At 35.2% G+C, this 12,401-nt stretch overlaps 1 protein-coding gene across 6 annotated transcripts in view; it reads left to right on the top strand.

Annotated features, from left to right (window-relative positions):
- The window catches only part of ARFIP1 (ADP ribosylation factor interacting protein 1), a 156,637-nt gene that overhangs the window by 89,812 nt on the left and 54,424 nt on the right, over positions 1-12,401 (top strand). For all 6 annotated transcript variants that reach the window (XM_036763820.1, XM_036763818.1, XM_036763815.1 and 3 more), the window contains 2 exons: positions 1,242-1,463; positions 11,566-11,723. In XM_036763820.1, coding sequence (XP_036619715.1) covers positions 1,242-1,463; positions 11,566-11,723 — 380 coding nt within the window. The remainder of the gene's footprint in view (positions 1-1,241; positions 1,464-11,565; positions 11,724-12,401) is intronic.

Genomic DNA, 12,401 nt, shown 5'->3' with positions numbered 1-12,401 from the left:
GCTCAAGAGGTTAAGTAGCTTTCCCAAGGATGCACAGGTAATAAGTACCAGAGCTGAGATGTGAACCCCGATCCTTAGACTTCATATACAGTGTGCAAGGTCCTAGAGAACAGGAGTGAATGGGACAAAGCCTCAGATAAAGGGAATTACCCTTAGTGAAAAGTAATCCTATGGGCATGAGGGAATGAGATCAAGGCTTCAGTAGAGAGTGTTAATGAGAAATAGATCTGTGAGCAGAGGAAAAGAGGGGAAGATGGGTGGTGATGCTGAGAAATTCTGAGGAATGGATGAGGAGAGATGAGGAAGCTTAGAAGGCTTCAGTCTCTTTTAGTCTTAAAGTATACCCATCGTTAAGGGGATGGTATGAATGATGAACCAGTAGTGGCAACCAAGAAGGAGCAAACAGGTAGGAGGTGAACCAAGAAAATTTTCCCAGAAGAGATAGTATCCAGGACAAAAGAGTAGTCAGCAGTGTCAGTCATACCATTATTAGTCATGCATCACTAATTTCTCTCTCTCCTTTGGTTCTTTCCTATCTGCCTGAAAAAATATTCAAGTCTCCCCAGACCCAGGTAGGAGCCTTATTTCGTTTAGCCTTAAATATTATATTGAATTCATACAGTCATAGAGCTAGAGGTGGAAGGAAGGAATCTCAGACCATGGAGTCGTCTAATCCTCTCATTTTACAAACGAGGAAACAGAACCAGAGAGGTAAAGGCTATACAGGTAGTATGGGGTAGATTCAGAACTTTACAGGATCTAGCGACCATCTTATTTCTGTTCAGAAACTTCCAGGGCCTCCTGGTCTGCTCAGTCAATTTCAACTTATTTTTTTCTGCCATTCAAGACTGTCCGTACTCTGGCACCAACACCACAGTTTTTAGAATCCACTAAAAAACTAAAACTTGTATTTCACCAAGAGAAGTAAATTTTATTTGACAGAATATAATTAGCCAGTTAACTCTAAATACTGTCTGAAAACAAGTGTAAATATTCAGATTAGTAAGAGTTGAGACTTGTTCAGTAAACATTCTTGCTGAGTCCTGATAAACTTCCAAGGAGTCAGACACTTCTCAGTTTGGTATACATTCTGAAATTGGGAGGGGTGATTGCGTAACATTGCAGAAAGCTCTTTGGAAGCCAAAAAAGGGTGTACGCTACACGTTGTAACATATGTAACTTTTGAGTTATTACATCATTTTAACTTTTTTTCTAAATGAAGTTTATCTTTCTGCTTTTAGTGTACTCGTCAAATTATCTCTGAGAAGCTGGGTCGTGGCTCAAGAACAGTGGACCTTGAACTGGAAGCTCAGATTGATATATTAAGAGAAAACAAGAGAAAATATGAAAACATATTGAAATTGGCTCAGACGCTGTCCTCCCAGCTCTTCCAGATGATACACACTCAGAGGCAACTCGGAGATGCATTTGCTGACCTGAGTTTGAAGTCCCTGGAACTCCATGTAAGGTTCTTCTAATAAATTGGCAGGGGGTGGGATAAGGGGATAGGCAGAGCACATGTAAATATACATGTGTATATACACACAATCACACATATGTTATAAGGGAGTTATAGACCAGTTCATTTTCTAAGATGTATTTTATACATGATTTAGGGAAGCCTTGTTCTGAGACACAATAGAAACATAAGTAAGTTTAGAATTACAAATAAATGATACTAAAGAAATAATTAATGAACTTGCCTAAGTTTCTTACTCTCATGCTCCGCATCTCTGTTTATTATAAATAATCAGAATTGTATGGCATGCATTGGAGAGAGTACTTTATGTATTCTCTAAAATGATTCATTCAGCCCCATGAACATGAGCTAGAGTTCATGAGCCTCATGAAATGAAGAAATTTAGGATGCATCCCCTAAGGAAAGGAAGACTTAGCAGGCACATGGTAGCTATCTTCCAAGTATTTGAAGGGCCGTCTTAGGGAAGAAGCATTGACTTTGTTCTTCTTAGCGTTCCAAAGGGCAGAACTAAGAGCAACAGAAGTAAACTGGGGCTCCATACGGGCAACAACTTGATAATGGTTAGAGCTGTCCAAAAGTGCATTGGACTGCCTCTGGACAGAGTGAGTCTGTGCCCCTACTCCCAACCCCTAAAGGCTTTTGAGCAAAGATACTAGTCTGGAATACTTGTCAGTTATATTGCAATGGAATTTTCTTTTTTTGGTATGTGTAAGCCTAGAGAGCAGGTTAACAAGCACTATCTTCCATTGTTAGAATGTCCTTTGAGTTGCAGCATGGTCTAACGGAAAGAGCTTTGGCTTTGGAGTCAGGAAAATTTAGGTTCAGATCCCTCCTGAGATTTTTTTTAGCTTGGGGACTCTGAGTAAGTCATTTAACTTCTTTTAAGACTGTACAGTTGTTGTAAGGACCTAAAGATACAATATGTGTAATGTGCTTTCAAACCTTAGCCATAAGTAAATGTGATCATACATATATTCATTATATAGATCCATTATATAGATTCCAACTCCAAGATTCTGTGAACATTGTTCATTTAAGGTTTGGAAGCAATCCTGAAGAATTTTTCAGAGGAAGGAACTGTTGTTAGGGTCCCAGTACAGGGAGTACAAGGAGAGTAAAACACTCCCTTTTCATTTTTTCAGTTAGCAAGCATTTATTTTCTCTTCCTCCATTGGGGAGAAAAAAAACCCGTAGGTGTGGGGGAGTGACAGGGCATCCTAGTAACAAGTATGCATAGTTAAGCCATATAGATTCCCACATTGACTTTGTCTAAAAGTTCACTAAACTGCATATGCCCTTTGACCAAGAGATAGCACTGCTAGATCTCTACTCCAGGACTGTGCAACCTTAGGTTTTTATTGAAACATAATAGACAGTATATTTTGATTTGTCATCTTAGTGAGAGCTCTGTGGTAGCTTGGCTTTGTTTACTAAAGCATTTATGTAAATTTCTATGCTTATAGGCCCGCCACATAAATTCGCGCTTTGGACAACCCTGCTCTATTCCAAAGATATCAAAGAAGGAAGACGTAAATCTATGTAATCATTTATAGTAGTTCTTTTTCTAGTGGCAGTGAATTGAAAACTAAAGGAAGTGGCCACCATTTGAGGAGTTGAACAAATTACGGTGTATGTATGCAATAAACAACTCTCCTACTTGCTTAGCAAAAACTAGTCACCACCATGTTTTGTCTGCTAGGGAGTGATAACAGGAGCAGCTAGAAAGCTCTGATTCATCTGAACAGCTACTTGCCCAATCTTCAAGTCTAATGTGGTAATGGCTCTTGTTAAGTGGGCAAGTGGTTACCTGCTTGACTGACTTCACCATACATCCACTATTTACCTAAGCTGTTAATGTAAATTATTAATTTTAGAGTATAAATTTAACATTTGTTCCTAAAAAAAGTTCATCTGATACATAATCATTGCTTGGCCATCCTTGTTGACCCAAACTTTCTTATTTTAAGTAATAAAAAAAATAATATATTACCAGCATGAAAAAAATGCTGCTTCCTCTTTTTTATTTTTTATTTTTATTTTTATTTTTTTGGTGTCCTGCTTTGACTTTTTTATTATCTATTTTGGAAATAAGGTCTTTATCAGAGAAATTTGCTGCAAGGAATTTTTTTCTCCAGTTAATTTTTCCCTGTTAATGGTAGCTTTATTGGATTTGCTTATGCAAAAACTTTAATTTTATGTAATCAAAATGATCCATTTTATCTTCTGCTATCCTCTCTATTTCTTCTTTGCTCATATACTTTTCTTCTTTCAGTAGATCAGATGGGTATTTTTTTTCCTATGTTTCTGTTATTTGCTTACAATGTGATCTTTTATATCTAGGTCATATATCCATTTAGAGCTTATCTTGGTATAAGGTATGAGATATTCATCTGAATCTAATTTCTTCCGAACTGCTATCCAATTTTCCCCAACAATTTTTGTCAAATAATGAGACTTTATTTCAGTAGCTAGAGAGTTTATGTTTATGAAATACTAGGGTACTAGATACTTTTTCTTCTGTATGTCATGTAACTAATTTGTTCCACTGACCAATCAATCTGCTTTTAAATTAGTGCCAGGGGCGGCTAGGTGGTGCAGTGAGTAGAGCACCAGCCCTGGAGTCAGGAGGACCTGAGTTCAAACCCGGCCTCACACACTTGACACACTAGCTGTGTGACCTTGGGCAAGTCACTTAACCCCAATTGCCCTGCCTTCCCCCCTGTTCCCCCCTCCCAAAAGAGGAAGAATTACTGCTTTGTAGTAGAACTTAGAGGTCGGACACTACTAGGTCTCTTTCACTATTTCCCCCGAGATTCTTGACCTTTTTTGCCTGTATATAAATTTCATTTTTATTCTAGTTCTGCATATTAATCTTTGGTAGTTTGATTAGTGTGGCATTGAATAAGTGATTTAACTTAGGTGGTATTGTCATTTTTATGATATTGACTTGTCCTACCTCAGAGCAGTGAATCTTTTTCTAATTACTTAGTGCTGCATTTCTGCAGCAAGTTTTTCTGATAAAGGTGTCATTCCAAGACACATAAAGAACTGATTCGAATTTATAAATTTAATGTTGTGTTTTGTTTTTCTTTAATTTTATTTTTAGCTCCAGTTTCTTTCCCTTTCCTCCCCATTGAGAAAGCCAGAAAAACAAAACCTGTTACAAACATGCGTAGTTCAGCAAAACAAATGTCCACATTAGCCACGTCCAAAAAAATTACCCCAGCCTGCATTCTGAGTCTTTCACCTCTCTTTCCAGAGGTGGGTAGCATGTTTTATCCTGAATCTTTCCTGGAACTATGGTTTTAATTTTGTTGATCAGAATTCCTAGGTCTTTTAAAGCTATTTGTCTTTACTAGATTGTTGCTACTGTAGAAATTGTTTTCTAGATTCTGCTCATTTTCCTTTGCATCATTTCATAGAAATCTTCCCAAGTTGCTCTGAAGCCATCCCCTCCATCATTTCTTACAATACAATCGTAATCCATCACATTTACTTACCATAGCTTGTTCACATATTTCTGGTTGATAGGCATACCCTCAGATTCCAATTCTTTGCCACTACAAAAATAGCTGCTATAAATATTTTTGTATATATTGTGGTCTTTTCCCTCATTCTTTGATCTCTTTGCAGGTATAAACCTAGTAGCAGTAATGCTGGGTCAGAGGGTATGAATTTAGTAGCTGTTTGAACATAGTTCCAAGTGGCTTTTCAGACTAGCCATATCAGTTCTCAGCCCTCCAGTGGTTTTTCCCACAACTTCTCTCGCATTTGCCAGTTTATTTTTTTGCCAACTTTGCTAAACTGATTGGGCATGAGATCATATTTCATAATTGTTTTAATTTTCACTTCTCAAAGTATTAGTAAATTAGAGCATCTATTCTTAGATTTTTTTCCTCTGAAAACTTTTACTCATACTCTTGGACCATTTATCACTTGGAGAAGACCCCTTTCCCAATAAAAGGATAAAAACATGCTTGGAAATCATTACCAATTAGAGAAATGCTAATTAAACAGTTCTGAGATTCATCTCACAGATTGGCAAGGATGACAAAAAAAGAAAATAATAAATATTGAGAGGCTTGGGAAAATAGGCACAATGATAAATGTTGGTGAACCTGTGAATACATACAATCATTCTAGAAAACAGTTTGGAATTAAACACAAAAAACACTGTGTGTCGTTGGCCCCCAGCTATACGCACTGCCAGGCCCGTACAAAAAACACTACGCATCAGTGACCCGGCTATGGGCACTGCCAGGCCTGTACAAAAGACACTGCGCGTCGGTGACCCGGCTATACGCACTGCCAGGCCTACACTCCAAAAAATCAAAGTAATAGGAAGAGGTCCTATATGTACCAAAATATTTTTAGCAGCTCTTTATTTGATGGCAAAAAAATGGAAACTAAAGGGCTGCCCATCACTTGAAGAATGACTAGAAAAGTTGTGGCCCACAAATGTGATGGAGAAGGAGAAGATCTCAGGAGAACTGATGCAGAGTCAAGTGAGCAAAATCAAAAGAATGATTTCTATAATAACAACAGTTCTATAAAGACGAACAGCTTTGAGAGCTCTACAAACTGTGACCAATATGCCAACCATCCATGATTCCAGAAGAACAGTGAGGAAACATATTCTTCATCTTGTAAAGTAGTGGTAGATTCAGGGTACAGTATGAGACATACTTTATATATGTTGTTTTGTGTGACTACGTAGTTGTTATAGGGAATTTGTTTTTCCTTTCTCCTCTTTTTTATTACAGTGAGAGGTGGAGAAGAACAAAAATAGATTTTTGTTAATTAAATTTTTCTTTTAAATTGAGAGGTTGGAGGGGTGCTACAGATGTGTGATGCTTTATGTACTTTCAAATGAGATCACTGTCTTGTTTGTTTTAGTTATTTTATTAAAAAAAGACCTGAGTGGGGGGTAATCTGTAAATGTCTGTACTATAAAAATAGAACACATCAGTGAAACTTAAAAAAAAAAAGGAAACTGGATATGAAGAAAGGGATTTACTTTGGTGTGAGCAAAATTTTTATGATATGGGGAAGGATAGACAGGGTGGAAAATTAGGTAAAATTTGCAGAAGCCAAATTTTCAATACCCCAATGGCTGTGGTTCCATGTAATTTATTAATTCCTTATTCAGACTTTATAATTGAAACTGTTTCAGGCCTTGGAGTTTTGTTTTTCTCTTAAGAAAATATATTTTCAGTTTTATAATGCCTCTTCACTATTAAATTATTATTATTAAAAATATGAATCATGGAACTGTGGCACTGATAAAGGAACCTTAGAAATCACTTAGTACAGACATCAAAAAACTACATTCAGCGGACAGTAGTAGCCTCCTTTCCCTCTCCCCCAAGATTAAAATGGTTTTTACATTTTAAATACAATAAAACTCTATACTAAAATGTAGAAACCATTCTTAGCTCATGGCCATACAAAAACAGGTGGCTTTTCTTACCCTTGATTAGTCATCCCTTAATAATAAAAAATTTTATTATATATATGACAAATACCAGTCAGCTAAGAATCAGAGCAAGTATGGGGTGATTCTCCAACCAGTGCCCCCAAATTTGAACCATTTAACATTGGAATTGGGAGGAGGGGAGAAGAGTAAATAAATTTAAAGTTAAATTCATAAATTTAGCGCTAAAGGGCACTCTGATCATCTAAGCCAGAGCCTTCATTTTACAAATAAGACTGGCCTACAGGTGTTGAATAACTCGTCCACAGTTACCCAGATAGTAATTAATAGAACCAAGATTCAGACCCAAGGCTTCCAACTACAAATGTAGCATATCACCATTGTACCATCATGGATTTTAAGAATGTAAAATCAAACAAACCAGATAGAGAACAAATAAATGGAAAATATGTCTGCTCTGGCACCTTTTTAATCAATTAGCCTAGCATATTCTTTTTTTAAACAATGTAATTATAACCAATGTTTATGCTGTTCTGGTAATCTCTGCTTTTGTCATTTTATATGTGTGGATATTCCTGGTATTCTTGTTATTTATTTTTTATGGTGCCGTAGCCTTCTGTTGCATTTATTTTATGCTGCCTTTCTCCAGTAGGTGGACATATAGATTATTTCTCATTTTTTGCTATTATAAAATAGCCACAAATGTTTGTATGTAGATAAGACTTTTCTCCCCTTTTTGTGATTATTTTTTTTAGGATAAAGCACTAGTGATGTAATTGCTGGGTCACAAGATAAGATTAATTTAGTACCTCAAAAAGTTTATGCTAGCTTATGTTCCACTGACAGTGTAATACAGTGTCTGGTTACTGCAGTACCATGACTATTTCATTTTATCATGTTTTGCTATTTTTTATAATTTAGTGTGTACAGGGTTTTTCTTTGGCTGTTTTGACTTATATTTCTCTGCTTATTTGGGTATTTTTTTGACGTGGATTATTTCCAATTTATATTTCTTCCTTCAAAAATACCTGGTCTTGTCCTTTGACCATTTCTCTTGGAGAATGTTTATTACTTTTATAGGTCCTCAGAGACCTTTCCCTAGTAAGTTTGCAGTACAGTCTTTTTAATTACAAAATTACAAAAAATTTTATTTTAAATACACTCCCTGCTATTATGAAAAAATATTTTATTTTTCTAAAATAAAACCCGTTAATTTTGTTCTCAATACTCTCTTTTTTTCAGTTCAGTAAGCATTTATTAGGCATCAGCTATTACTAAGCACTGTGCTAAGTCCATATGAGAAAAAAATAACTCAGGGCCTCCTATCAAGGAGCATTTCTACTAGTGGGAATTGATAAGATGTTTCTTTTCTCCATAGTTAAGGCAAATATAGTATTCCTTGCTCTAATAGATTTTTAATTGTTTTCTGTTTAGGTCATTTAACTCATTACAGTTGATAGTATTTGGCATAAGGCATGACTCTTTAACAGCTTCACTAAGCAACTCTAATTTTCTCAGAAGTTTTCACTTTAATAGTAATTCCATATTCCTGTATGTTTTAGACTAGAGTTCAGCAAACAGTTACTTTTTATACACAGGGGAAGCCAGAAAGAGAACCCAAATATTATTCTGTTAATCATTTCTCTTTTTTTCCATATGTACCAAAAACATTTTTGATTCTCCCTTCAACAGTAAATTTCTCTTCTCCAGTTCACTTTCATAGTTCTCGATATGAGTGCCCATCTGCCTGGTTTTTCTTATGACTTTAACCGTTTCTATGAAGTATCCTATTCAGATTTTCATAAAATTTGAGATTCGCATTTGCTAAACCATGAGCAAGGAATATTTCTGTCTCCTCATATGTATGGGTATGTGAACTGAGGCTCAGAGAGACTGTATTGCTCGCCCCGAGACTCATAATGAGCTAATTCATGGCAGAGCCTAGATGCAACCCCAACTTTCCTAGGTCAATGTCCGTTAGTTATACCACACTGTTCCTCTTATAAAAGCTTCATTAATCTAGTATTTAATTAGAATATATCTGAGTCAAGTCTGCTTCATAAAGTTCACTTAGCCCATTAGAATCAACTCATAATTATCCATTTGTATTTAGAATGGTGGGGGGAAGAAGGGGCTTAATTTTAATCTTTCATTTTTTAAAGACTCTTTCTTTTGTATGTACTGATGCTTATATTCTTAGAGCCTGGTGTATTTTTGATCCTATCAGTTGCTTTCACGATTAGTCTATAATTTAAAGAGACCTAAGTAATATGTGGACTTTGAAGAAGTAATTACTAGCCTGATTCTAAGGTTACAGCTTGGTAAGTATTAGGTTGATGTAGCAGGATTTAAAAATGTCATGAGGCCTTGCAGTTCTTAATGCTTACTCCTTAGGTAGTACATCCTTTTTAAGTAAAATAACAGAAGAAAAAACATTAAAAGTTTAATGATCTTTATTATGACCAACTTCTTAGTTGGGTGTACTCTATGGCTAACCCTATGAAACAGGGTTGATCATGAGGGATTGTGAAGTTAAACTAAAGAAATAAAAACCAAATATTATGGAAACATGGACATATTAGAAGGCGTGCTCAGTTATGCTATACTGAGAGAAAGAAGGAAGGCTTGGCCTTTTTTTTCTGTAAATCATATTTGTATGAACTGAAATATTGAGATTTCCACCCATTAACATTTTAATTCTAATTTTACCATTTTATCATAAAATTGCAGTGAGAATGGACCTTAGGTCATCAAATCCAAAACCTGCATACTGCCTCTGTAACAGTCCCACAAATGGTTCTTAACTTTAACTTTTTCCTGTTAAGGAACAGCAAATGAAATGGGTCATAGAGCCCAAATATAATATTCCTTGCGCCCTCTACAATTTATCAGTCATCAATCAACAAGCATTTAGTTAGTATTTAGTATTGCAGGCACTAGGCTGAGCTCCTGGGATACAAAGAAAAAAGCTAAAGTAGCCCCTGCTCTCACAGCCTTACATTCTCTAGAGAAGGTTCTTTATTATTCAGACATCATAAATGTATTTTAAAACTGAAGCTCTTTTTATTCTCCTACACCACCTCCAATAAAGCTGACATAATTATGTTCAAGTGTGACTCACAACTTGTATAATAGCGACTGTGTTCAGAAAACCAAAAAAATAAGTAACTTAGCTAATGTTATTTGTGTTCAGTTTTGCATATGCATTTTTATTTATAAAGACAGAGGGGAAGGAAGGGAATGAGCATTTATATAAGAGGCTGCTATGTGCCAGGCACATATTATTACAAATATTATCTCATTTGATCCTCACAGCAACCCTCTGAGGTAGTTGCTATTTTATTCCCATTTTACACTTGAGAAAATTGAGGCAAATAAAACAGTAAAGTATCTAAGGCAGGATTTGAACTGAGGTCTTCCTGACTTTCCAGACCCACAGCTCTATCCATGGCATCACCAGCTGCCCCATAGAAGAAGAAAACACCAATCTATAAACTAAGCACTTGGTTATTCTATGTCATGAAATTTTGATGACCAGACCCAAAGGAAAAAAAATATTGTCACATGGGCTGCCTTGAAGGAAAAGGGCTTACAACACAGTAAGGGTTATTAAACTTTTAATGTTTTTTCTTGTTAGACTACCTGCCTCATTTAGAGTAAAATTTATATTAATAGTGATGATGATGACTGACATTTACATTGTGCTTTAAGATTTGCAAAGTGCTTTACATATGTTGTTATTTGAGCCTTGTATCAGCCCTGTCAGGTAGATATTATAGGTATTATCTCTGTTTTACAGATGGAGAAACTGAGGCTTAAGGGGCAAATGATTTTCCCACGTTCATGAATGTTGCTTAAAAGTGTTAGAGGTGGGATTTTAATCCATGCCCAGAACTCTAGTTACTGATCTGATGTTATAGTTGTTAAGTATAACTTCCATCTCTTCAAAATTACTACCCCTTTTAATGATTCCTTACCCACTACTCCCAACAAATTAACGTGCTTTACATTCAGTGTAGAATCCTGAATCATAATTGTACTAATTAATTCTGGCCTAATTTTTAACACAATCAGATGTTTCCATTAATCAGTAATACATTGGACCCAGAGCACCAAAATATTCAGTGATATATAAAACTGGTTCATAAGACTTTTCATATTTGAAAATGCAATTTATAAGATTTATTGAGTAAAATGCAATGTATAATGAAATTAAATCAGGGTAACGGAGTGGTTTGTTTTTTTTTTAATGAATCCATACCAAAAGTACTGTTTCAGAATTGTCCAGTAGATGCTAGGTGAGTTGTCAGGGGAAAATATGTTAATATTTTTATGTACTAAGAAGATAGCATTGCCTAAGATAACCTTATTTTGTACAGTTGCCTATTTAGCTTAGTTTTTTTTGGTTCTAGCAACAGTATGGTTACAAACAAACAAATTATATTCCTTTTCATCCTATTTCAATAAGTTTAGTTAATAGTAACTTTTTTCCCTCATTGTTTCAAAGATCAGAGCAAAGTTGTTAATTTGAAAAACTCATCTTGATTTCTAGATTAAATATTTTTCTGCCAATGATATTCATATTTTTCTAAAAGGTTTACTAATATATAACTAGGTTAGTTATATAACCTACATATTTTCTTTATTTTAGGAAGAATTTGGCTACAATGCAGATACGCAGAAACTGCTGGCTAAAAATGGCGAAACTCTTCTTGGAGCTATTAATTTTTTTATTGCAAGTGTGAACACTTTGGTGAGCAAAACAATAGAAGATACATTGATGACTGTGAAACAGTATGAAAGTGTCAGGTGAGTATATCTTTTTGTTGTAATGTCCATATTTTGGACAGTCCTCAAAACTAATCCATGCATCTTAACTGGTAAAATTAATTTTAAGATAATTATGTTAACTTATGGCATAAGTTAAAATGTACATAAGGGTTTTCATTTTTTTTCCCTTCCCTATCAAGACACTTAGATATGAGTGGGAAAGGAAAAGAAATCCATTATATAAGATTATTTTTTAACAACTAAAAGAATTTCAGGGCTTAGTCAATAGAAAATGTTCCTTCTTACCTAAGAGCCTTCAGCTGAATTCTTTGTCTAGATTTAATGCAAGTTAACACCAAGTTTCTCACATGCAAATCTAAAGATCATCAGCACAACAGAATTGTCTTAGGATGTTTCATCTTCTTATGTTTACAAACCTTTTGTCTAAAGATTCTCTGTCCCTTGGTAATTTGGGTTTTGAAGCTGTCAGATGGAAATGTTTGCTGCCTACCTCCCAGATAAGTTCAAAGAATTAGATATAATTATAGTTGTAAGTAATTTTGAACTATTTAGATAAAAAAATCATGCACAGAACAAAGTATGATTGCTGGTTTTCTTAACTTAACGGGATAAATTGAAGTCGCTGCTTTGTTCTGTTTATGACCACTAGTAATTTTCTTTTGAGATAAACTAAGTAACTTTCAGGGACTTTTTTCA

Source organism: Trichosurus vulpecula, chromosome 6, assembly GCF_011100635.1.
Source record: "Trichosurus vulpecula isolate mTriVul1 chromosome 6, mTriVul1.pri, whole genome shotgun sequence".
NCBI classification, from domain to species: domain Eukaryota; kingdom Metazoa; phylum Chordata; class Mammalia; order Diprotodontia; family Phalangeridae; genus Trichosurus; species Trichosurus vulpecula.
Note: the sequence above shows the minus strand (reverse complement) of the source record. Positions and strands in the feature narration are given on the sequence as shown.